General features: G+C 43.3%; 2 protein-coding genes across 2 annotated transcripts in view; both read left to right on the top strand.

Moving 5' to 3' along the window:
• LOC126529386 (putative phospholipase B-like 2) overlaps positions 1–2,678 on the top strand; it is a 28,508-nt gene extending 25,830 nt beyond the window's left edge. The window contains exons 11-12 of the mRNA XM_050176981.3: positions 268–427; positions 2,440–2,678. Of these exons, the coding sequence (XP_050032938.1) occupies positions 268–427; positions 2,440–2,622 (343 nt within the window). The 3' untranslated portion in view covers positions 2,623–2,678. The remainder of the gene's footprint in view (positions 1–267; positions 428–2,439) is intronic.
• Positions 2,679–14,869: 12,191 nt separating this feature from the next.
• Positions 14,870–22,961, top strand: LOC129384278 (uncharacterized). The gene is made up of 3 exons (XM_055069490.2): positions 14,870–15,111; positions 18,352–18,449; positions 22,658–22,961. The coding sequence occupies exons 1-3, from the start codon at positions 14,885–14,887 to the stop codon at positions 22,789–22,791; spliced, it is 459 nt and encodes a 152-aa protein (XP_054925465.1). The 5' UTR covers positions 14,870–14,884; the 3' UTR covers positions 22,792–22,961.
• The last annotated feature ends 4,900 nt before the right edge of the window (positions 22,962–27,861 follow it).

Raw genomic sequence — 27,861 nt, 5'->3', positions numbered from 1 at the left:
AAGTCTGCCATTTTGTTGTAATTTATTTATTTTTATTCTGGCAAATGAGTCACATTGTCTACATTTCATTTTTTTTGTCAGCTTACAATAAACCTGCGATTCAGTGCGTGAGCGACTTTCGATGCTCATGTAGCACTAATATAGTAGTTGTCAGGCTTCGAGCTCTCACCCGGCCTCCTGCGCGCTTCACACAAGCCTGCACTTTATGAGCGATCGACCCGACAATGAACTTGTGTAAAAATGCCTCCTACTTTGTCTTTGACTCAGGTACAACGACTACCAAAACGACCCATTGTCGCGCTGCAACTGCACGCCGCCGTACAGCGCGGAGAACGCCATCTCGGCGCGGAGCGACCTGAATCCTCCTGACGGCATATACCCCTTCGCTGCACTTGGCCACCGCGCTCACGGTTCCACGGACATGAAGGTACGGAGATACGGCATAAAATGTACCATCCGTCGCAAGTACTGTCAGGGCGAAAGCGTTGCGATCTACAGTTGTGTCCTAAGGACTTATAGAGGCCCGGAGACTGCATTCTGAAATAATTCCAGTGTCGTTAAGTACAGCTTTGGCGCAAGGCAATCGTTCACGCCGCTTTCGAGTTGAATGACCTAAGAAATTTTGTGACAGGTAGTGCATTTCTTTCAAGGGGCGCGGTTGATAAGAGGCTGTGACTAGCTGGGCATAACTGCCACGGATCTAACTTCTTGGCAGCAGCTAGATTGTCGTGTTGTCTGTGACAGACTAGGAGCGGGGCTCCTGTATTTAAAACGCAATCAGCCATCGTCATTGTTTCCATGCATATTGAACGGTGATTGGATGGGTGTTGCTTGAGCTATCCTAAAATAATTCTGACAAAAGTTTATCGTTAGTATTGCTTATCGTATGTGTATAGCGGCACGTGCTAACAGGCTTTTATTTGTCACATGACAGGCGCGATTGCCACTGTCCCGGACAACACTTTTTCTGCACATGCCTGCACTAAGATAACTATTGCTTACTGACCCTGCAGTATTGGACGCAGAATTTTCGAGTTATGTCTCCGTAATATTCTTTTCATTGGTAGACTTTGACATGCGAAGCAATGCAGAGGATAGGAAATCTCTAGTGGAGGCTTAAAATAAATGTTTGGCAGTCTTTAACGCTCACTGGCTGCACGTGCTTTCATCGGTATACATCGACCACGGCCCACTATCGACGCAGTGACCTCGCGCTTGGGGTTATAACGTTACAGAATAACTGCAAGTTAGGCAGCAAACCGGGTGTGAAAAAGCACAAAGGACAAAAAAAAAAAACAAGACGATCACAATGCGTGCTAAGAACTGAATTAGTTGTCAGTTCACCTTAAGATTGTCTCGGTTTCCTTTCTCGTCCATAGTGTAGTTAGGTGCCGTTTGCTGCCATAACGAAACAAATAGTCCATCAACACGTTTTGACAAATTGGAAAAATCCGCACTAATTCATTTAAACAGATGCACAAAAGAACAAGGTCAAAAGATAACGAACAAGGGAGCTGCGCCCTCACTAGTAACGAAATATTTATTTTCTTGCGCCTTTTCTTGGGGCTAATTAATGGGCAGGCCAGCAGGTCCATCTATGTACGATTGAAAGAGCATGCGCTGTCTGTTAAAAATAATGCGTATCTTTACCTAGGCCAACACTGCCGGTTTTGTAAGTGTTCTTTGTTATTTGAAAGAAAATTCTGTTTAAGAATGCCAATCAAGTGAGTCGTGAAATTATGGAATTAGGAACGAGAACAGCTCTAAATATAGGACAACAAATCTTAACATCATGTATCACGTATCTACCCCAACAGCAAACTCTCCTGAAATCATGGAGGCACCTCCAAATATACCAATCAGGTGTCAGTCAGGTGTCAGTCATACGTCGATTTAACTGAGAGAAAAATAAATTTCTAAGATGTTTCTAATCCTGGCGGTCAATATCGGCAACATTCACGATGTATATTTGCTGCTTTTCATTGTGTTGATGACCATGGCAGATGTCGAACGTGTACTGCATATATTTGTTTGCACATGGGACGGCGTCTTTTCTAATAACAAACGCTGGCGCGAGCACCAAAATAAATATTTCTGGAGTAGCGAGAACGCCATGTCATTTTTGTTGTTTGGCTTGTGTCCTTTTTTTCAGGCATAATTTATAACGAGAATGTTATTGCTATTCTCACACGGTGGCCGCATTATTATTAGTTAAGCGCGGCCATCACAATGGGGATAGGTAACAGAATATAGACGTAAATATCTGGTTGCTGCCAAGTTTGGACCGCTTTTAATATAAATGGAGGTTAAGTAGGCACAAACTGACATTACGACAAGAATAATTTTCTAGCAGACTCAGTTAAAGAGTGCGACAACTTCGAGCCCTTATTTGCTTTTGTTTATCTCTTCCTTTAATGTATCATGCAATGCACGCCACAGCTGACCAACTCGAGCCTGTTCACAAATCTTGAGTTCACGGCTGTCGGCGGCCCCACCTGGGACCAGGTACCCCCTTTCCAATGGAGCACATCTGGACTCAAGGACCGACACGAGGGACAACCGGACCTTTGGAAATTCAAACCTTTCACTCATCAGTGGCGCTCTGCAAGCGATAACAACTGACCACGGAGGCAACTAACGCACATGGGCTAAATAAAGAAACGACCTATGAACCAAAATTTGGTATTTCGCTTGTTTTTTATTGTCATGTCACTTTCAAACACGAAAACATTTTAACAAAGGGTAGGGTGATCTCAGCTGTGTGGTAATGACAGTAGGACAGGCTTTCTAGTGTGAGCCACGCTATGACGGAGGCGTATTCCTGCAACCGACGCTGCTTCTTTACTGGCTTTTTTGTTAGCTTGTGTAAGGTGTGAACTAGCTAGGGTACCACGTCATTGCTATATTTCATTGGTAAACATATTCTCTGCCCGTTTTATTTAGATATGTGTTCCAAGAGCCCCCAGTGGCAGTTCAGTAACAAACCTTTTCACTTTCTGACAACGATGTAGGTCCTTACATTAATTCCACAGGCTCACTGAGTGTGGAACACTTCTAGAACAAGCTTGTCAGTGAATATCAGATGACATCTGCGAAAGCATATAATCATATGTCAAGCAACTGTAACAAGAAAGCTGTGAAGTCTTGAACATTACTTATTTGTGAGAGGGAAAACTGGCATCCACCAGATAGAGTTGCAACCGGCTACAGTCCTAGTCCAAGGTTTGATCCTCAGACCAGGACGAAAAGTTGGCCAGGACGAAGCTGGCCGAGAAACGCCTGTGGGTTTCCTTCCTAGCTTTGTACTACACTCTGCGGTGGTTGTCAGTTTTCTCTTTCATAAAACTTTCTACATCTTGCGAATTTCTGCCGAACTGATTTACTGCGATAATTTGGTTGTGTTTAGAGAATGCGCCATAAGCATAGAATGAAGGGGGAGGAGGTGAAGTTCACTGTTCAATGTGGTCCTCGAAGGGCACTAGTTTGGGACGTGTTCTCCTTAATCACATAGAGTAGTGGTGACTTAGACTATCACTGTTTGAATGGCGACAAATTTTTGCTGGTCATGGCCGAAGTGGAATTTTTCTGTTTCAAGAGAAAGACCAGCCGTGCGAATGATCTGAAGGACGACTTTAGGTGGCTCGATGTGTTGTTGAAATGTTGGAGACAAGGCAATGACATCGTTAAAATACACTAAGCATGATTGACACTTTGAGCTTGGTAAGGCGATGTCCAACATTCGTTGAAACGTGGTGGGCGCTTAACATAAGCTGAAAGGGAGTACCTTAAATTGGTATTAGCCGTCAGGTTTACTAGGGGTAGCGTTTCTCAACTTCAACCCGACAGTCGCGATTGCTGAAGTCCATGCATGAGAAGCAGCGGGTGAGGTGGAGGCAAGATAAGGAGTCATCGATGCGGGGCAGAGAGTAAATGCCTTTCTTTGTGGATCAGTCCAGTTGGCGATAATCTACGCAAAATGATAGAGGAAGACAACGGGTTACGTGCATGAACTGGTCTCTCGCCAAGCATTTGTTTAACTTGGGGATGAATGGCATCTTGCCCTGTTTGGAAACCCTATAAGCGCGTTGATGCACTAGCTTAATGGTCAGATGAGCAATAATTTGCTGTTTCCGGAGAGGGGCCTACTTTACACGAGAAATGGAGGCAAGTCAGTCGGTGAACGAATGCATAAGGGTTGGACAAATCTGCTTCTGTGCGGGCGCCAGCTTCAGGTGCACATTAACGTGACTGGTGGCCACATTGTCACTGCTGTTGGTCTCCGAAAATTCTGACAGGGCAGTACAACAACGCGAATCATCCAGCGGTTTGAAGTAAGCTATTGTACTTTTTTGTCTAAGTGCTGGAGTGCCGCGCTGAAGTTTGTAACCATGATTGCCGTCTGCCCGTGGCGGAGTTGAATGACTCTTTCAGTAACGCAAAATTGTTGGCCCAACAGGGTGTAAATGCTTCATCAAGATTGGTAACATTGGTTTGTATGCAGTTTAGGGCCAAAAAAAGGGCCAAAAATATCGTACTTGGGAACACTCATGAGGGAGCGGCTGCGAGGGAGGTCATCTATTCTGCATCATGTATGAACGTCCTTTGTTTTTCTTGGCATTTATGAACATAAGAAAAAATAATGTATGTCCAGAGTTGCGAGCGCTATAGTCGGGTAATTTATAAGCAGCGGCATTTGACCTTCAAAGGCGGATGCACGCGAGCCTCCACGAATGGGTGCGCACTTTACGCTGACGTCATGAGCCGGACGGCCAGTGACCCCGCCGACGCAGGAGTTCGCCAGCGCTTCGAACTGAGAGGGACTTTCCAGCGGGGCTATTTCTTTAGTCGTGGATGCAATTGGCTGCCGCACTTAGCTCATCTGGGTGGGGCTTCTCCTGCCTTCTTAAGTGGCACCTGACTATACATGGTCTTATTCTTTGCAATCTTATTTTGAATCCTCTCGTATTAAAAAGCCGACGCCAACAGGGAGAGTAGTGTTTTTTTGTTGCACCCGGGTTCCGGGGGTGTCGTTCATGCCTCGTAGGACCGCGCGAGCTTGGCATCTATGTTTCGTAGCGGATGAAGGCCCTCGCAGTCCCACAGGTGGTGTTTAGTATTCTGTCTGATGGCGGCATCATTTCAGTCCAGGCAAGACCACTGTGGAGGTTGCTTGGCTTGCTGGTTGTTTTTCAGAGAAATGTGCAACTCACTCTGAGCGGTCGGTCACGAATCGGGCTGTAGTTGGGTCAAGGACTAAATAAATAGCGAACATGGATTTAAACCAATTTAGTAACTTGAAATTGTAATATGCGATATGAACCGTCAAATATTTGGAGTCTGTAGCGACAAAACATCGTGATAAATTAATGTGTTAAGATTAAAAAAAGAAAAAGAAACACAGAAATTTTAGCATGCTGTTCTTTTTGTGTCGGGCAGAAAATTGCAGAGGGCATCAAAAGCGTCCCTATGGCTAAAGGCCAGTTCGCTAGCAATACCGGTACAGTGAAATTCAAGCCAATTTTTCGGAAGCGGCCGAATAACAACGTGTGGTCGAGAATTCGAAAACACAATGGCATGCACGAAGTCGTAGCTTTGGTGTTGAGAAATCGCAACGAAGCAGAAAGCACGAACGTTTACTGCAAATTTGTATGACGAGCTTTGAAAACATAAAAAGAATTTTTCTCTTCCACAGTATTTATTGAATCACATCCCAATTATGTAATATCTCTGTCATTTCTATAATCGGTGCATTGAACGGTGCGGAAGGCAGTAGATTTCTTCTAACCCTCTGTAGTTTTCTTTTTCTCTTATTTAAATACAAACACAGAAGTAATTTTATCTGCTTCTGAAGGCTCCATCACAGCCTTTACTTTCCTTACTTTTCGATTCCATCTATCAAGCTTCGAAAGCTTTCTTCTAATAAAGCACTTTGCTTTGCGCTGCCAGATTCTTGGCCGATCTCCAGCGGCAATCACCAGAGGGTATGCCCACTAGCGGTTGACGCTATCATTACTATCACAAGGCAGCGCGAGCTGTAGAAGAAGAAACGAATCTTGCTGTGGTGCCTACTGACGACACTGCGATCCTGAAGAACTATTTCTTCAGCGCCACGATCAAGTAAAAAACCACGTCGCCAACCCATCAATCGTCAAGTGCGGTCTCCACAATATGGGTGAGTATTGTTTGCGCTCTCTTATTATGAAAAAACCGGCCCCTCCGGTTTAGGGTGAAGAAGTCTCGGTGCGCGGAGTTGGGATTGGGAAGCAAGAAAGGGAATAAAAGTTAAAACGCAATATATACGCTAATATTCTGCCGTATATAATTCTCCGCCCAGTTGATGGAAGGAATTTCGTAACACTCACATTCAAAAGTGATATAAATTTCGGAATAATGGTAGACTAGGAAGTGCCTTGATTTAGAAAAAGGACGTTCAGGTTCAGAAGAAACAAATATTGTGTACCACTACAGCAACGCCACCATATTCTGATTTTCTTCTAGAGCTTTAAACGCACCTCTTAGAACTACAACCTGCTTCGGCAGAATGTTGTTGGGCGAAAAGACTCTATTCTCTCTCTAGTTTCACGTTTACAATCCGCTGTTAGATAGTGATAGGGTATGTAAGGAGCTGGAACGATGTCCTTTCGTCAGGCTATAACCTACTTGAACTTCCGTACAATTGGCGCAAAAGCTGGTTGTCCAGCTACCTTATTTAGCTCAGCGTTTCTCGGCAGGCTTTTGAAAAATGTTAGTAGGTGCTTCTATTTCTCCGCATGTCGTCGTACTGCAGCTGGCCCACGTTTGGTGGTTTAACTAGCCAGCATAGCCCGGAGGTACTACGGTCTATGACGCTTGTTTCTTGTAGCGCGTAGAAAAAGAAAGAAAAAGAAAAGAAGAAAACAGAGAAACGATTAAGTATTTGTGATAGTCTCTCCAAAGAAAGAAAAAATCCCACGAACTTATTTGCTACTCTTGTGCCAAGCACACAAACTTTTGGCCTAATATGGTGATGTCGTTTAAGGACTAGTGACGTAATTTTACGCTATGTACAGTCACAATGCGTTAAATGCACTTCTCAACTCAGCCGGCTGAAAGTAAGCTGTCGTGAAGAACTAAGAAAATTGCTGCAGATCTCATGTCGCAATGACTGTCGATTGTAATGCTGCTCGAATTTTACTTTCTCTAAATGATCAAGTTTTGCTATCTGTCCAACAGGCTGGCGAAACCTAAAGGTCACGCCGTGCATCAGTCCGAAGACATCACTAAATGATTTCAACTGGTAGTAGCGACGGGCTGTGTGTTCAAAGGGCAGGGGAGGTAATCAAGGCGAGCTGATGACTAGCGCGTACTGGGATATCCTCGTTCAAGGAGAACGCAAGCTACTATCCCTATCACGAAAGGAGTTCTACGGGTTACCCCGTCTTTTCAGACAAGGATAAAGACACGCTGCTTCTTTCAGTGTTGCATGCCCGCGGTTCCGGACATCTAAGGGCATCAAAGACCTTTGCTTAGTGCGGCTAGCAGTCAGTTGTCGCTCTAGGAAGATTTTAAGGTATCGATAACCCCGCACCAATTGAATAGGCTGGAGCCTCGTTCGGTATCGGAATGAACCAGACAAATCGCTCCACCAGCCAAGAACAGCCATGCACTACCATCCACCGTTCAGCATTCGTTCCCCTTGTTAGCATTCTAGCAATGCAGCAACACACCGTATTTCCGAGGTTCTGTTTATTTACCACTGTAGTGGTCATGTTGAGACTTTCGCTGCTTCAGCTTTATGCGACATAATATGGTATTGTCCAACTTCGCTGTGGCATCAGCTTGACAATGTCGTCCATGAGCACATGAGCATAGAGGTATGATGCGACTGTATGACGTAGACGCAGTTATGTCAATGTAATGGCGAAAAAGGTCTATGAGGAACGGTCGCACAACCACGATGGCATGACCATGGTAGTATGACGACTAATGCCCAATGGCTACTGTTTGTCGACGACGCAATGAAGACGATGGTATCACAATGGCGAGATAATCGAGATTGAATGACGACACCATGATTACGATACAAGACGGAATGATGACGATAGATCGACGAAGCCGGTATGGCGACAACGACATCACGATAATGGGATGACGTTACTGAAGTGATGACGAAGGTGAAACGACCGCATGACGAAGACGGCCTGACGACAATGTTACATCCAAGCTTCTTACATTCAAGAAGCATTTGTTGCTACGTGGGTGTCGCGGTACGGTTGTCCTTCGCGAATTACTACTGACTGAGGCTGACAATTGCAAAGCTCACTTTCTTCTGCCCTGGAGAGACTGCTCGGCACGCGCCTTCATAACACCACGGCTTACCACCTATAAAGCAACGGTATCGTTGAGCGTCTCCACCGACAATTGAAGACCTAATTGACCCCTACGCTCGACAGACAGCACTGGGTGGAAAGGCTACACCTAGTACTACAGGGGCTGCGAACAAGAATCAAGGATGGCCTTGGAGTCAGCGCAGCTGAGATACTCTATGAAAAAGCAATCCGCGTTCCAGGCCATTCCTAGATTGACCAGCTTCGACCTACACCTCCATGTATCGGCCGCAGGTACCCTGTGTTGAGTTTCCCGACAATGGACACAACCACGCACATCTTTCTGCGGTGCGACTCTATCAAGCCACCATTGACTCCTTCCTATTAAGGCCCCTTTCGTGGGGTATCGCGTTCAGAGAAAACCTTGAAGTCTGGCGTACGCGGCAAAGAGACGGTGTCGTGCAACCGCCTGCAACCCGCCTATCTTGAACATTAACGCTTCATTCCTTCCGCCATTAACATCTAACCCGCCGGCATACTAGGGCGAAAGTCCTTGTAGCGACCGCCCGTCACTATACGTTGTCCCCCGCTTCTGGTTATTCCAATTATTCTTCCTGGCCTCCACGTGGGGGTCATTGTCCCCTGCTCTTTCTTGGAAGTGAGGGGGCTGCCAGAATGAGGCGCGAGCGCCGCTACTTGGCAAAACTACTTTTACTGTGGAATATAGCCAGTGGACTCTCAGTTCTCAACCTCAACCATTACGGTTCTCAACCGTAATGATGACGGCATGAGTAGAGTAAGATCACGAAGCTGAAATTACGACGATGGCACTACCACGAGCACATACCTAGTAGCCCAAGGTGGTAGACATCTTGGGGCACTGGGTCGGCGCAGAAGGCTAAATAAATAGATGGATAGATACATAGATAGATGGGCTCAAAACGGTTGAAGTGGGTGAAGAATGCTAGTCGTATTACAAAGCGGTGCCGTAAATCAGGCGCCATGTAATTATTATTTTCTTTTGCAAATAGACAATGCTCGCGTAAAGTGACGTCAACAATATCAACGGGATCGACCATTGGCTGGAACCAATTAAAAGCGTATAAAATTTGATAAATACAGTCCTTACAGTATACTGTCGCCAGCATTTTGTTTTGAGCGTGCGTACTGTGGCACAAGAAGTGGCACAGATAACTCATAAAGCATTGAAATTGCAGAGAGCGGCCCGGTGAACGAAGGCGAGACGACGCATACGACTCGTAAGTACGCAATGACACCGTGCATTTCACGCATAACATTTCCGCTTCAGAAAATAAGTGAAACAATGTGTTGTCAACGGTTGGACTGGGTGCTGCAGCCACCAATACTGAGTGAGCCATGACTAGTTTCGCAGGGTTTATGCCTAATATTTTGGTTAAGAAAAAATAAATATCAGGAAATGCTTTGAAGGGCATTACTATGATATATTATGAATGCAACGCAAGCCTTTTTATTCAATATGCGTGCTCTTGGGTTCGAGCATGACCTCTTAACGCTTTGGTACCCTTCAATCGCGGCCCGCAAGGTATCCTTAGGGGAAGATTTCTTCATTCTTCACTGACAATACGTTCAGGGTTGCTATGATTACGTGCCTATGAGCGCAGGCATCCTCTTAAAGAATAGCCTACACAAACAAGTTCATGGGCTTTGTGTCTGGGGAGACTGCCGGCCCCTTTTCAGCTGGCTTGAAGTCGAGCGTGAGAGCGCGGCACCACAGCCGCGTTATCGATTTGCTTTTCACTTGTGCTTGGGCGATGCCCGGCTGCAAAGTCCAAGACTGCTCGTCAAAGTAGCACTGGTACATAACAGTGAATAAGGTTCTAGATTGGCTTTAAGTATGCGTATTTGTTAGCGTCAATCGTTGCGCCTTTTGGCACAAAAACAAGAGCAGAGCGGCCAGTGTTGTTTACCACAGCTCAAACCAAAACACATGCCAGGTGGGCATTAAAAAAATGACTGTTCAACTGCCTCCATCAGCTAGCTATGACATCAGAGGAAGCTCGGGAATGTTTCAAGTGTTGTGACGGGCCCCTACCATGACAATTTTCTGATCGGCGAAGAAAGTTGCCAAGTGCTCCCTTCTCCCAAATGCGCCCGTGCCAACAGCAGCCGCCATTTTCCCCATCTTTCTTTGCTTTGCACTTGCGTTAGTCTATGTCGTCTCCAGAACTGGTATGGTAACACCTTGAGGTCCTTTCGCATGGCTCATCTCATTATTGCTGCTCCCACAGTCAGCTCTAAGGCCAGCCTTCTGGCGCTCCTCCGTGGCTGTCATTAGGTGCTCTTCCTCGTAGATTGCTGCGAGGAAAATCGTGAGGTGACCGTAGGGACAGTACGACCCCTACGTGGTAAGTCCTTCAGTGTACCACACTTAAGATCCCAGCGAAGAATCTTGCAGTGAATATTTAGAATTTCGGCGACCTCGGAAGAAGAGTGCCCGGCCTCGATCAGTGGCGAGATTGTGGGTCGGTGTGGTCTAGGGCCATGCCATTTTATAAAAAAATAACAGATCAGCATGAAACACGGTGAAAATACAGAATAAAAATTTAAGAAATGACTGAAGAAAGGAAGCGGGAAAATTAAAAAAAAATAGCAGCACAGTTATTGATTGAAGTGTGTGACAGTAATTAGGGCACACCATGTAGACCGCTAGTTCTATTGCCTTCCCGAACAAAAGAAAAAAAAAAAAGGACGACGGTAAACCACATCTATTGCCGTCAACAGTCCTACAGTATCCGTATACTATCGAAGCGGAAAGACTCGGATGATGCGTGTTCCTTGGTTCGTTTATGTTTTGAGTGCGCGGCTTGTTTTTAAATGGTTGACGTGCTTGACGATCATAAGCAGAACACCGGGTTAACACCGTCGAGAAAGATAGAAAAACGCTAGAAAAAAATGTTTTTTCTGCCGCTTCTGTGCACAGATCCACTGACAAAGGGCTGGAATTGCCATTTATGTATGTTTACGATAACTTCAGAGCAGCAGAAATGCTGCAATTCGCTCGCAGCTCTTTTTATGAGCCCAAGGTTCGTTTGTGTGTATGTGATGGAACTGCACATTTCATGCCATGGCAAAGAGGTGGGCAGTGTACTGCCTTAGAGTCGCATTCGTCATGCGGTATTAACTGTGAGCACCAAATATTTTAGCACCACAACTGCGATTAACAGATAAGTTTGTACTCCTATGGGCAAACGCAGTGTCACACCTGTTTCTACTTTGCGCATTCTCGAAGCTCAACGATGTATTTGGCGAGCTAGTTTCAGCCGTTTGAATGACAGGCCACTCTCTCAATGTAAGTTCCTTGGACCTTCGCCAAAAAAAAGCCTTGCACAAACAAGGCTTAAGATGTCCTAATACGCACAGAAAAGCCTGGGACATTTCTCTACGAGTTGGATCGATTGAATTCATTTACTAGTGAATACACTGGATGAACTCCTGCGCAAAAAAAACTTGTCATAGCAGCTTGAAAAGAGCCCAGGATCCATTACAAAAAGGATTTGCACGGGCTGCCGCTGCTTTATTTTTTGTTTCCTTCCTTCAATTTCCCTTCATATATTGTAGGGTAGACAACCCGCCACGGCCTTAGTCAGCCTTGCTGCTTTGCCTCCTCCTACTTCTTTATCTTATTACGTGTTACACACTTCCTTGCGAAATCAGGAGTATTAGAACACACGCTCTTGTGCCCTGGGTAACAACTGGGATCTGATGGGTGGCAAGCTGACAGCCAGAGAGGGTTAGATTAATCGTCCTATATGAAATTAAAAGGGAGATTTGGAGCGGACTGCCGACCTTGCATGCAGGCAGTTGTTCCCAACGTAGAAATTTATATATTGAAATTTGTTACTTGAACATGTTACACAACTTCGAAACAAGGAGGCCACAGAGCAGTCCCGCTGAACTGGTTTCGGAGCTGCACACGTTCAAAGCACTTGCAGAAGTATTATTTTTTCAAATGTTCCGACATGATACAGCACTTCAGATGCTCACCTATTCCCTTGGTAGACAGGTCTCGGTAGGCTCGTACTCATGTTCATGACGTCATTGATAACAATCAGAAAGAGAGTTCTATCAAGAGACACAGAGTTGGTCAAGGGCTGTTGACACGCTTTTGCTAACAGCTTACGAAAGGCTAAGGCGGAACAACTGCCAGCTGAGGATGCGAGGCTGACTCCATTGGCTGTATCACCACTACTACAACCATCCACACTACCTGAAGTTATGGTTTATTGTCAAGAGTGTCGTTATTTTTTTAAAGAAACGAATGCACCTAATGCTACATTTCTGCCGAAAACACTTGCGAAGTTGTTTTAATGCGTTGCAATAACTTAACCTAGGAATGCCAGGCTGCATTAGTTGAACGTGTGTTGTACTCTCTTTCCAGAATCCTCAGCCTGGCAAAGTGCGGTAAGTGCTAAATGCATGGAATTGGAATTCCCTACAAACACTTCCGAGAATCCTCTTCAAAGGTTTGCCTTGATTGCAAAATCTCAACTTAAATCACGGATATTGTTATCAGCGTGAAGTGAAAAAGCTTGCACGTTTTGTTCCTGCGTTTCCTTCCTAACCATTCGAAGACGTGACATAAATACCCCCAAATTTTAAATTTTTATCTGAATGTGCTAACTACACCGAGAATAAGTATATTTAACGAAGAGAAAAAATATCTTGCGGAAACGTTTTCGGGATTAGGAGGGTAATAGCAGGCAGTCCACTGGAAGCCAGCGTAACTCTTAGCCACCTATGGCTTCGCTAAGAACTTGTACAGACATTTGTCGTCGGGGGTGAAACATGGTAGTCTATCGCATTTTTTTTTACATTAACGGTTTGATACCACAGCAGGCGGGGATCTGGAATCGGTCTGTCTCCGCAGACCATGGTTTTAAAAGAAAGCGAGTCGTGTGCGAATGTACGTCTTCCTCAACCTGTGTCCCTGCTCTAATCCAACAAGTCACGCTTGCTGCTTTTCATTCGGTGTTGACCGAACACATTCAGCCAGAAACTCCGTACTCAATACCGAAAATCAGCTAGAAAAATAATTGTTTGGCCTGTTGACTGTTCGCCGATTTTTATGCATGTACCAGTTTGGTGGGTAGAGACGGAAGTATTCCGAAGGCATACACGGTCATAAGGTTACCTCGTTTGTAGTTGCTAGTAAAACATGCAGATGCTTCGTCGTCTGAGAAAAAACAAGCGTCCAAGGTAGTCACCCATTTTTTTTTTAAAGGAGTCGATGCACTGAATGAAGGTCTCTCAAATTAGCGTTTTGCACAAATACCTGCTCTGAAACGTGGTAAGACGCCACAATAGCCAGATTCACTCCTTCGGAAAGTTACTGTTTATCCTAAATAAGGGAGCGTGCAGACTTTGTAAAAAAGTGTACAGGTTACTCCAGGCCTTGACCACATGTGTCGCTCAGCTCTCTGGTGCTATTCCCGTGACGCAGGCGTATATCGACAGATCTGTGAATGATGCTCACGAGAGCTTTTATTTCATGCACCAGAGCTTTGGAACTGATGGCATACAACAGGAACACTGTTTCTGATCGTGCAATCAGCCTGACGGCCACGCGTTGTTTAAAGCGTACACTTTCAAAAAGATTTTACGTCAACCAAATGGAAGACTTGCCCTGCAGGGGTCGAAGCCGGCCCTCCACTAACTTTTCAACTTGCACACGTGCAATAGCTTTTGGATATTGAAAAAGGGGGCTATTGCGGCAGAGCTCCGAAAAGTTTTGTAACGCAGTCGTTTACAACCTGAAAGCATGCGTGCTTACAACATCGTGGATGCTCGCAAAGGTCTGCAGCAATGCGCTCAACAGCTAATGGACGGAAAATGCGCAGGTGTTCTAGTTCGGGAGGTCTGCAGTCTAGACTACATGAGATACGCTGGACCTCGCACAGAACAAATACGCGGCCACAAAGTAGTACTAGCTTTGTTTAGCATGAAAGGTAGTTTCACGAAGTTCGTTCGTGCAGCAAGCCGGCCGTTACACAGTGCGGACGATCGCGACGTTCTCTGTATGCTTATTTGGAACTTCTATCGCATACGCAAATGTTCTACGCGTGCTGTGGTAAAAGTCAAGAGAACGTTGACTTAGGGCGGCTTCGCTGTGAAGTATAGTTCCCACATTCTTTTTTTTTTCTTCTTTCTTCAAATTTATTCTTGTTTGTGCCCATGACCGCAAGAACAGGATAGTCGCACGAAGAGACAACGAGAAAAAGAAGCGTCACGGGCCCAGCAATATTTTATTTAAATGTACACGTACAGCGAAAAACTGATTCTGAAAACAATCTACAAAGTTGAAAGTCGTAGCCTTCACCATAGCTTTGGCTCCCGCCGGCGGTAAATACTAATTCATATTAATTTTATTAGTATTTTTCATTAGTAGCATAAATATTATGCAAAATTTAAACATTATTTATTATCACAACAAACGCACTTCGCTCTCTTTGGCTTCAGCGACCGTTGGCCTCGCGTGAGCTTTCCTCGAAAGTCTACTGGCTTGCGTTCGCCTGGTTCTTCTCGTTCGACAACGCAATATGTATTTTTTTGTTGTATTATCTTTCTTCCTGCAGGCTGACTCCCAAGCGAGCAGCGCGAGCACCAGGTCGAATGCCTATCTCGGCGGGTCGCCGTCGCAGAGTCATTTCTCGGAGACCCAGCTGCATGCCAGCGGTGCCGACGACGTCGCCCTGAACATTCGCCGCATGGCCGGGACGCTTCCGGACCTCGTCCGCGTCGCTCAGGAGAGACTCGAGGCACAAAGGTGATCGGGGGCGAGAGATAGATAGATAGCTAGATAGATCGATGGATAGATATATAGATAAATGGAGAGATAGATAGCTAGATAGATCGATGGATGGATAGATAGATATATAGATAGATAGATAGATAGATAGATAGATAGATAGATAGATAGATAGATAGATAGATAGTAGAGAGAGAGAGAGAGAGGCAGGGAGGGAGGGAGGGAGGGAGGGAGGGAAAGGTCATGTGGTTGACGTCCAGCCGCAACGTCCGAATTCACTGCTAATGCAACTGGAAATCTATTCGTTACACGATATATCCGTGTATCGATAGAAACATAGAATTGGTATTTTCACCCCGAGGGTGTAGAATCGACAGCGTTAACCAGGTTTAATGTGGTGCTCCAGCTTCACGGAGGGCGTTCTAACAATACGCGGGGGAGGGGGGGGGGCGACGCGAAGTAGTGCGCCAGACAAATGCGCACGCTACGGAGCCGACACAGCGCAGTGGAATTTCGCAGCGCTAGCTTCGTACGGGGGCGCTGCCAGCGCCGTTGCATGCTTCGCAAATCGTTGGTGCGCTCAATAAAAGGATTATGCAAGCTGTTCAGCGTAAATTGTATCAAAATGAAATAAAACTATGCGAGTGCCACTTAGCTGGGCAGAACCAAGGTATAATGTTGCCTGCCGTCGCTAGGAGCAAGCCAGGCTAATCTTTCTTTTTGGTTCCCCTAATTGCATAGGTAATCCGTTACTACTGATTAATCAACTTCTCAAATATTACATATCCCATTATTGTCAATAGGAAATTGTAGGCCATCATGCAAAATTCCCGATCCATCTTTCTGTAGTTCAATACACGCCACGTAACAGTTCTTTGTACGTTAAAAAGCTCGAAAAAAAGAAAAACCGAAAACCCGCGAAAGCACGCGAAAATTGTCACGCAACTAGTCGCGCGGCACGTTTTCGTGTTTTTCGGGGTTTGTCAGCATTAACGCTTGCTTTACACTCGTCGTGGTAGCCCAGTGGCTATGGCGTCGTGCTGCTCAGCTTCGAGGTCGAGGGTTCGATCGCGGCCACGGCGTCCGTGCACATTTCTATGCGAGCGAATCGCACAGACACTCGTGCGCTTAGTTTGCGGTACACGTTTAAGAACCCCAGGAGGTTGAAATTATCCACAATTGCCGTTCACTCTAGGTAATGTTTGCACCATTCGGGGTTTATCTTGCCCCGCACAACAATAATCCTCATCTATCTTACCGGCCTTTCCTATCTTCAACGCTGCGCACCCGGTGTTTCCAGCTTCCGAAACGCATGCACGTCCGTAACGTGACATAGCGTTCGTGCCAGGAAAGTACCAGAGTTTTCAACAAAGGAAACGCAACCAAGGCAGATGGCGATTACTGTTGTGAGACGAAACGAGCCCCAAAGGGTGCAAACTTTTTTTAAGATTGTTCTACGACCTCCGTCCTAGTCATAGTGTCGTTTCGGGACGTAAAACCTTAGTAGTATATCTTTATTTCGTTTAGCGCAGATCCTGCAGGTCTCGCTGCTCTGCTTAGTTGTTTCCGACCATTACTTTCCAGCATTTCTAAACAGACAAATATTACATATCTAATTTCCCTTTCGCAAGACACGTAATTCTAGAGAAACGAGTTTATCTAGAATACTGTGCACTTTCTTTAACTACAAAGGCAGGCAAAATACCTCGTTCCCAGCCAACATGTTTATTTCTCAGTCCTATGCAGTAAAATATGGCTGTGTACTTGTACAAATGCAGTGACCTTGTGTGGCATTTCACACTTGTATTACTCTCATGTGCCTAAAGATGTACGCAAATCACATTTTGTTTACAATATTACACATTGCACGCTATTGCAGCACACTACATTATCGAAAACATGTCTTTAGAATATCAGCATTGTAAAGGCGGGCGTCACAAACGCGCGATTTGTCCGAAAGTTTCTCGTCAAGGTGAGAAATCTATCGAACGCCGCATGGATATCCGGGTCGCGTGGATCCCAAAAACAATGGCGCGGTGTTTTGCACATCCTGTAACCACTCGTGCATCCCGGCAAAACAAGTTTAGATATACTAAATTGACGTACAGAAAGCGCGACAACTATTTACAGACTGCCCAAACCGCACGTAGCAAGAATTGATGCACACTGACAAGCGAGGACTCAACTCGGCTGGAGCTTGCTGGGACAGCAGCGCCACAAACTTCGCTGATGGTGGCGGCGCCGCGTAACATCGCTCGGTTTGGCAACTGACCTTGTTATGTATAAATGTTGTCCAAAGCCACGTTCCCGACGTTCGTATGTTTGCCAGCGTAACACAACTGCATAACGGCAAAGCTAGCTCTAAAAGGTCATGAGGCGAAGCTGACTATAGGAAACCGGCCGCCATTGCGCGACGCATATAGAATCCTTGCCCATGTTTCTTGCTAAAAAAAAAAAAAAAAAAATGGAGTGCGCGTTACATTTCAACTGTGTTCAGAAGCTTTATTGTCATTCCTACGTTAGTTGTCTACTTTGTACGCGTACAAAGCGGGTGCGCGTATTTGATTCGGGGGCGTGTTAGAATAGGGCAAATACTACCAAGTGAATCAGTTTTGTGCCTTCGCCCTCTTCGGCATCTTCTTTATGAGGGCCGCCGGATAATTAAAACAATTTCTTTAGTGCCGCCACAACAAAACTTTTGCACCACGTGGAAAGACCCGTTAAATATATTTATTGTATGCAGCCTCCGTATAAAAAAAAAGTTTGTTTTAATTATTATAAATGCGCTCGGGGAAGCTCGCAAATCTTACATTTATGATACCTAGACTGAAAGAATACAACGCCGTGATTACCATTCGCTGGAAATAACACAACCTTGAGAACAAGCATGGTTTGTGTGCCTGATCTTCGAGATTAGGTCGTGCTCCCCGCACTATGGAGGTATCGAATGCGATGTACTAACTGGTATTAGCGTCGCATTGGCTAACCAGTGTGCCTAAACGTCGTCTGTCTAGATGCTGTTTAAATGCTGCCGGTACGAAAAAACGCACATTAACCAGCCCTACAGCGTTGCGAACACCGCTTCAACAGTAAATACTATTCATTTATGACCAAAGGAGCCAAAGTACAATTTTGGTACCAGTTGTTCTTTAAAGACAAATACTGGATTCCCTCGGAAAAAGTTTGACAAAATAAGTTCTGAAATGTTCCAACACAGTGGCAATGCTGGATTTCCTCCTCTTGTCTTTTCTTTTACAGGGAGGTTGAAGCTGCCAACATACTCTACTTCGGCTGTGGCTTCTGCTTCCTCATGACCTTGTCCGCCGCACTTCTGCTATATGCGGTCGCCAGAGAAGGTGATTCCATAAGCTCTCCTTAACTCAAAGAGAAAATGAAAATCACAACCTCTCTAAATAACTTCCATATACGAATTGGTAACAGAACCAAAATTTTCGAACGTCTACACCTGACTCTCCCGTTATGGCAAAGTTTTACGTCAAGGGTAACCACGATATCGCTGTTGAAGTGAAGGTAAAACGTAGGAATATTCTCGTCAGATCAGCACTCATGAGTATGAAATGAAATTGGCTGCGTTTGAGAGAAAAACGCTGTGTTCTGTTGACAGCAGGAAGCAGAAATTTGACTGAGGCCTTCAACCTGAAAGTGTGAAAGTATTAAAGTGTGTAGTGCAAACTATTTCTTGATAATACAATTTTGATAGTGGGCGTTATCTTTAGATCCCCCGGAAGCCCTGTTGAATTTTTGTATGCGCTTGACCAGCACTTAACTAATATAAAGAATGCCAGAAGTAGAATTGTTTTAGCAGGAGATTTTAATTTACCAGGTGTCGATTGGGATGCGAGAATTACGGGGCCATTGGAAAAGCCTAGCGCTGATATTATGTTCGAGATCATGCTTAAGCATAACTTCGTTCAGGCAGCTAATGAGACGACCAGGACACAGGGGCAAAACCAATCTACGCTGGATTTGTTATTTTTGGCTAACGGAACATTTAATTATAATGTCGACATAGACGATGGCATATCAGATCATAAAACAGTTGTAGTAACTTTAAGCATCGGTAACACGCAATTAGAAAAAGTCCCTCTTTATGTGTACATAATTTTAATCGGGCTGACGATACGTCGGTTGTCGACTTCTTAGAACGTGCTCTTGATGATATGCCAGTCGATTATGACAAATAGGGTTTGGATATACTTTTTATCAGCTGTTCGCGCCTGTTTTGAAAAATACGTGCCAACCAAAATCAAGCGCATATGAAAACTTAGTCCATGGGTAACTATAAACATTATTCACTTGAAGCGGCGACTGAATCGTGCACGTAGAAGGACGGCAAGGCGATGTGCGAAAATAGCGAGTCTCAGTACGCAAGTTAGAAAAAAATCAAAACATGCGAAGGCGGCATTTTTTTCAACAACAGTGGTGAATCACTTGCAGAACTCAACGAATATTCTGGAATTACTTATCTGGTTCCACGTGCAACATGAATGAAATTAAGGTAGACGAAAATGTCTGCAGTAAAACAGCTTTGATCGCACAGGCTTTTAACAGTTTGTTTAACTCTGTATTTACACCTGGCAGTTATAGGCACCCCATAAATGCCAGCGATGGTTTGTTGCCGTGTGAAGATACAAATTATATACTAATTTCGCGAGAAGGCATTCTAACATTGTTGTTAAATCTCGATACCAAAAAATCTTGGGGCCCCGATGAAATACCCAATCAGTTTTTGAGGCGTTATTGTGAATGGGTATCACATTTTTTGTGCAGAATTGTTGCAATTTCATTACGTATCGGAGGTGTGCCGGAAGATTGGCTCCTTGCACGCATTGTACATATCTTTAAAGCGGGCAATAAGTTATTGGCGGAAAACTATCGGCCGATTTCCATTACATGCACCGCGTGTAAAATGTTAGAACACATAATATCTAAACATCTGGTTGAATATATAGAAGACAACAACTTATTCTACAGCAAGCAGCATGGCTTTCGCCATCGTTTGTCAACAGTGACGCAGATTTTTGAGATGTCTCATGCTTTCGGCCTCGTAATTAACAACAAGGAACAAACTGATGTTATAGCAATTGATTTTTCGAAGGCTTTTGATCGGGTATGTCGCACAAAATATATTGAGAAATTGTATAAACATGGAGTTAATATAAGTTGTGAAATGGATTCATGCGTACCTTACAAATACAAAGCAATGTGCTCAAATAGCAGGTGAACAATCATCCTCCTTACCTGTTTTATCTGGTGTGCCACAAGGTTCGGTTTTAGGACCAATTTTTTTCTATTACATGTAAATGACATTGCTAATGACTTGCATCCTAACATTGAACTGCGTCTATTTGCGGATGATTGCCTTATTTACTGTCGCGTTGAGAATGTCCAGGATCAAGTGTTGTTGAACGAATGCTTGCAAAGAATTTATGACTGGTGTTTTACGTGGGACATGAAAACTAATTTAGATAAGTCAGCTCATATGACTGTATCTAACAAGAAAACCCCATTGCTTTTAACTTACAGAATAAATAATAGCCCACTTCAACATGCTAGTAAGCTTAAGTATCCCGAGGTCACAATCACGCACGATTTGAATTGGAACGAACACATTGAAAACAATTATGGTTCTGCTCAACGCAAACTCCGTCTGTTAAGGCGAAAGTTGAAAGATGCTACACCCAAGGTAAAGCTCAACACGTACAAAACAATTGTATGACCCACACTGGAATAGGCATGTATAGTCTCGGATCCGCACCAAGTGGGCTTGATAAGTAAACGAACGGATTCAAAGACTAGCCGCACGGTTTATCCTTAATGCTTACCAAAGAACGAAGCCTGTAACTGCGTTATTATCTCGTGCCGGTTTGCCCCAACTCGCAACGCGCAGAAAAATAGCCAGGTTGAAATTCTTGTACCAACTGTATAACAATAAATTCAATTTGGGCTCCAGACTATACTTGCGTCCCCCTGGACGAGTGTCCCCGTGTACAGGTCACCCTCATTCTGTGATGCCCTATGTGCCACGCGTTGACGGCTTCAAACTTTCCTTTCTTGTGAAAAGTGTAGGCGATTGGAACAGCCTTGAGGCAGATGTATTTATTGAAACGCACACAACTGAATCATTTGAGTGTAAACTGTCATTATGTGTTTGCTAAATGCATTGTCTGTTTATTGCGGAACTGGCGCTACGTGTTTGTTGAACATTCTTTTTCCCCTACCCCTGCAACAGCCCGCAAAGGCTAACAATATTGGAAATAAATAAATAAATAAACCTATCGACCTACTTTGATTGAGACAATTAACCTAGCTACTAGCTGAGAAAGCTGTATGTTACCGACTCTAGTTAGCGAAAATGAGATTCAGGTCGTTAATAATAATAAAAACTGAGCAAAGAACAAGGATAAGACAGGAATGAAAGCAACGCAGGCTTCATACTGCTGTGATGTGAACCAACATATCTAAGACACGATTTTCCTTTGTTCTTACGTTCGACAGACATGGTAGCGTGGTTTGTTGCCTTATGTGTTTCTTTATTTGTATATTTCACGCAGCCAAATTCATCAGTCAGGCTATGATTCAGTCAATTGAATACTGAAATGCTCTGTTACCGTTGGTGGTAGTTTCAACAATTAAGTTGCAGTTAGAGAAGATGACGAATTAAGTCTGTTTAAGGAAGTCTTATCTGTTAGGTGTGCTGGTAGCTGCTTCCACGGAGAAGGAGACGGATTCTATACAGGTTACTTTCTGAGATACCACTTTCAGCGCGCGCTGATTTGCTGGTTGAGCCATGCCGTTTGAGCTGACTGGCTCGTTGAGGAAAACTGCTCCAGTAATCCAACGCGCCGTGCACTAAGTTACGCGAAAGCGATAGTACCGCCGAAAGTGATCACCTGAGCATAACTTTCACAGCTGCTATACATCTACAATAGAGATGTACGCAAGGAGATGGAGACGAAAACAAACCACAGTGGTCGAAGAAGGGATGAAGCTGAAGGCTGCATTTTGATAACTAAATTTCACCAGGCCTTAAAACAAGTTTACTTGTCGAAGCGCTGGTTCCCAGCGACATTTCTACTTCTACCACTCTTGGTGAGTTACATTTTGAATAATAAGAACGGTGGGTGCAAGATGTATGGCGAGAAATAGGATATCGCTGAATGCATTAAACAATCAGCAACAACTAGAACTACTGCTGCTTCTTACTACTGACTATGCTACTTACCACATAAACAAGAACAACGGGAATGAAAGAAAATATGAGCCCACATCAATAACGAACCATAATTTACGTGTGCCAACAACAGGTTTGGAGGAAGGAAAACAACGAGCGCGACACAGAAAAAAAAATAACCATTTTAATTGCGATAATATGAGTGAACCACTTCAAGGACACTTTCTTAAACGCTGATGTTAGCTTCCGGCAACCAGTTGAAGAGAAGAGCAATTTAAATTTGTTCCCAGCCCGTGTTGGCATGACAGTCTATTAGTTCTCTTAGTATCAGTTTTGTCATTATTAGGAAGTTGTGCAATATTCTTCCAGCGTGGAGGCCGACGATGGGCAAGACGGAGATGGACAGCGTGCCCACAAGGACAACGCCGTCAGCAGCAGAATCCTTGGCCACCGGCGGCACCGGTGCTTCTGGGACGGCAGTGTCAGCCGATGCTACCACGTAGACAGCGCGGAGCACATTCATCGCCATCCAAGGCTGTGTTATAGACACATTTCACATTGAACGGCCGACGCCATACTTTCAACAGCAGAAACAAGCGTAACGATTGAGAAATACGTTGTTAAGCTAATAAACGCAATAATTGGAAAATGCGATCCTAGCTGTCTCGTTATTTACCCTTGACGACGCCCGGCACCACTATATGAGTGGCGAAATAACAGCCGCTAAAAAATTGTTAATAACCCATGTGAACAAAAGGAAATTGCCATTGTTACGTATTATTATTACCTCTATAACGTCTGCTCATAGCTATGGATTTTAATTGCACCTAAAGCACGAATGGGGTGCGAAAATGCATGAATCGCATCCGCAATATACGCAAAACATATTTCAAGCGTCGATTTTACAAATTTGGCAACGGAAACAAAACTAAGCTCATATATTCAATGAATATAAAATCTTATTGCAAAGGTTCAGTCACTATAATTTTTCATAAGAATGATCACTCTTGCATTTTACTTATACCTAAATCAGCAGAAAGCTGCACCAGTGCTTCTCAACAGCAGAATCATTGCGTTAAAGCTGTATCAAACATTGCTGCTTCAGTTTGATAAAATAAAGAAAGTGATATTACATAACTGCATGTCTTTAAGGTAGTCATCTCCATAAGTCTGAAGGGACGTCATAAAATACCTTTATTAAAAAAATTACATCAATCAATCAATCAATCAATCAATCAATCAATCAATCAATCAATCAATCAATCAATCAATCAATCAATCAATCAATCAATCAATCAATCAATCAATTTTTATTATTACATAAAAATAATATACAGATAGTGGTATACAGGAGGAGGTCCCATAGTTCAATTCGGACCTCTTGTTCATGGTTAACATAGAAGTCCATTCGGAAAGCAACAGCCGCTTACTTGGTACAATTGCAGTAATGATAAATAATGAGATACAAATCTAAGTAGATGAAGTAATTAATAGACACTGTAACGGCAGTAAGCGATATATCGAAACTAGATAAAACTAACGTAAAAGAGAAAGAAAGAGAAAAAAAATTAAAGAAAAACAATTACATGTTAGAGTACATAAGAATGGCAGGCTTAAAACCAAAATCGGATTATACCGTGCATAGTGTCACTTACATATCACATAACAGAAAATATTTCAGTTCATCACAAAATCGATGGGGTTTTAGGAGTTTTATGACAAATGCTAAAGTATTCCATGATGATATGGCTGCAAAGTGAATTATCTGTTTCCCATAATTAGTGCGCACTTTGGGCAGAATGAAGTTATTATGCAGCGCAAAACGAGTTGAGTTAACGTTTGTTAGAGATGATATAGGAATTAGCGATAATGATATTTTGTCATTTATTAGTTTGAAAAGAAGAGTGACAAGGTTGTACTTGACAACAATGACAAGGTATGCAACGTCTAGAATGTTATTTGCTAGTAGTAGCTGTTTAGCATTGGCGGTATGTAGATTCGACGTGATGATTCTAATTGCCTGGTTTTGGATGGTTTGTATCAGCTTTAGCTGAGTAGTGTACGCGTTACCCCAGGAAGTTATGCAGTAGTTAATGTGAGAGTGTACAAACGCGAAATAGAGTGAGAGCAACACAGGTCGTGAAAAAAATGGGCATGCCCCGATGAGAATGCGTATTCCATGTGATAAGTTCTTTTTAATATGCGTTATATGGCGATGAAATTTTAGGTTACAGTCAATAATAACACCTAAGTACGTGCATTCTTCACTTGCTGATAATAAATGGCCACAAATGAAAATGGGCGGAATGCATAGTGATGATTTATTTTGGGATGAGAACAAAATAAATTTAGCTTTAGTAGGATTAATGGTAAGTCTATTCATTTTGCAGCATTCTAACAAGTTATAAAGATCGCTATTAAGCTTGGTTATTACCGTTGACAGACATTCACTAGAATTCGTAATTGTTGCATCATCGGCATATAGTATACATTTAGATGATGTGAGGCAGTTAGGTAGATCATTAATATAAAGTAAAAAGAGTAACGGGCCCAATATGGATCCTTGTGGTACACCTGAATTAGTCATTTTAGGTTTAGAATGAGCATGAGAAACACTAACAACCTGGTATCTGTCTCGTAAGTAGCTGCGTAATAATAGTAAAGGAGGACCTGTGGTACCAATTGAACCTAGTTTAAGATAAAGAATCTCGTGGTCAATGCTGTCAAATGCCTTTGGAAAGACTACAAATAAGGATGCTACGAATTTACCGTTATCAATGGCTTTCTTTTATTGATCAGTAAGAGATGCAAGTGCTAGGTCAGTAGAGTAACCGGATCTAAATCCAAATTGGACAGGTGAAATAATATTAGATTTGGTTATGTATTTGATCAATCGTTTTTCGATTATTTTCTCGATGACCTTGCTAAAAAAGGGTAAAATACATATTGGCCTCTAGTTAGATAGTAATGAGCGATCGCCTTTCTTAAAAACTGGAATAACCCAATGGAAGCTCGCGAGGAAATGTGCCTGTTTTAAACATGAGTTTAATAATTTCAAACAGTTCAACTAATATTGGTTTAGGATTAATTTAACATGACCACGATGAATGTTGTCCAGTCCAGCACTAGTTGCCTTATAATTATTGATTACTGATACCACCTCATCAGGAGTGGCTGGAAACATATAAAATGAATGTGGAAGGCGCTTTGATGCGTATAAGTTGTGTTGAGTTTGAGTGGAGTTATTAGCAAAAAAGAAATTACTGAAAGCATCCGCAATCTTAAGAGGTTCGAAATAAGTATTACCATCGTGGGATCTTTTAGTTATGCTATCCGCTCCTTGTTTCCTATTCAAAAAGGAGTTCACTATTTGCCATTTTTTCTTTACATCAGAACCACATCTAAGTAATTTTTTTTTCACAATATTTGGTTTTAGCTTTTTTAAGCCGTGAAGAAAGTGTGTTACAAAATTCCTTGTACCGCGCATGTACGTTTATATTGAATGGTTGTCTTTTAGTTTTTTATATAGGTTTTCTCGTGTGCGCATGGCATTTAGCAAACTATCGGTGACCCAGGGATTTTGAGGTGAAGCCACTTTCTTTCTGCATTTACTTATCTGAGAGTAGGTATGATAGTATGATATCAACTTTGTTATAAATCGCGAGAAGGCCACCTGCGGATCATTTGTGTCAAGAGCGAAAGACCAGTCAGTGTGAGCTACAGCTGCTGAGAAAATTTTTTTTATCAAAAACAAGTTTGGTGTAAGAATTGGAATAGGAACAGTGTGTAGATGTAATGCGCAGAAAAATGTAAAGATTGTCAGTAATGTCACTTTCAAGTATTCCTGCATCATGTGGATTCAAAAGATTAGACAATGCATGATCGATTACAGTGTTAGAACCCCCAAGAACTGAACGAGTAGGGATATTAATAAGACATTCGTAACCGAAACTCTGGAAATAAGACGAATAACTCAAAGAGCTCGGGGATGACTCCATTAAATTTGTGTTAATATCACCCATAATTATGAAATTTTTTGTCTCAGGGGATAACTTTGCCATTATTGTTTCGAGAGAAATACAAAAGTCTGGAATTGAAGAGGAAGGTGAACGGTAAACGCAACCAAAGATGAAGTTTCTATCATCGGTGTTTAGAAAGTTAGGAGCGAATTCCAACCGCGCTGATTCACAGTTTTGAATATTTAACGTGAGGTCGAGTCTTCTTTTGTACGGTATTCCCGACGAGATATAGACAGCTGCACCGCCGTAGTTGCTGGACTGTCTGCGCGTATACTCAGATTTATAATAAGGCAAACAGTACAAGTTTTTATCATCTTCGCTAAGCCAGGTCTCTGAGACTGCAGTGAATGAAAACTTGATAGAAAGTGTTGAAAGAAGATTCTGGAAGTCATCGAGATGTTTACGGAGGCTGCACGCATTGAAATGAATAAGATAGCAATTACTATTCTGAAGGAAGTACTTTAACTCGCTCGTTGTGTAGTATGACGCCATGATGCAAGAAAGGGGTTAAGGGAGGCACAAACGTAATACCGATTAGTTAATGACCACTAGGTCTGAATCATCAGCAATGTGGTACACTCTTGTTTTCTCGGCTTTTCTAGCCTTGATTTGGCAGTTGCTGATCCAGAGAAATTGCATTTTGTGTTGTTTTTACAAAGCCAGCGCCTTTGAAAAGAGCGCTTTATTTCGTGGCATCAAGTGCTCATTGACGTAGACCGCACTGTCAATAAAAGCTTTCACCCCGATGTCACTTAGGTGAAGCTTAGCCTTATGTGCCTTGCTGACAAATTCGTCCTTCTTTGTGCGGGAACAGAATCTAGCCACGATGTTTTTCTTGTCTTGCACTTTTGTATGGACCCGATGAGCGACATCGATGTCAGCAGCCGTTACCGGGCACCCAATTTTAGTGCCAATGGTTTGCATGGGACGCCCCTGACCTCAGCATTGTTCATTCTAGAGTAGTGTTCCATCTCAGCCACCCTTTCAGACAGTGCTTTGTTGTCTGAGATGAGCTTTTTGTTGTAAGCTGTAAGCTTGAGTTTTTCGTTCCGCAATTTTTCATCGATGTTATTTAAGACACCGATACTTGCTTCCAGGTTTACAACCTGCTTTTTTATTTCAACAGCATTAAGCCCAGTGGACTGCAAATTTAACCGAAATTTACTGAGAATCAGAAGAACTTCACTTTGGCCTAGTTGGTATTTACTGCATATCATATTGACCGCAAATAAAGACGCCCCCGTCTTTATTTGCGGTCAATATGATATGCAGTTTACCGAGAATGTCGTCAGCGAATTGGCTGCATTCAATTTCCAGTTTAGTTGCAATTGCTTCAATCCTCTTGGCAAGCTCTGAATTTGTCGGCATTTAGGGTTCGCAACAAAGCACTAACCAAACAGCTTCACACAAAAGAGCATATAAGACGCTTTACAAGAACACAACTGCAGATGAAATGTTAGTCAGCCAGGGCCTACTCTATTCCGTATAAAAGCCCGAAATGAGACCTTTAGGGAAGCGGTCGAAAACCAGTACCAAATTTGCAGGAGGCCAGAC

This window comes from Dermacentor andersoni, chromosome 8 (assembly GCF_023375885.2).
Source record: "Dermacentor andersoni chromosome 8, qqDerAnde1_hic_scaffold, whole genome shotgun sequence".
In the NCBI taxonomy this organism is placed as follows: domain Eukaryota; kingdom Metazoa; phylum Arthropoda; class Arachnida; order Ixodida; family Ixodidae; genus Dermacentor; species Dermacentor andersoni.
The sequence above is the reverse complement of the archived record's forward strand: the minus strand, read 5'-3'. Positions and strand labels throughout refer to the sequence as shown.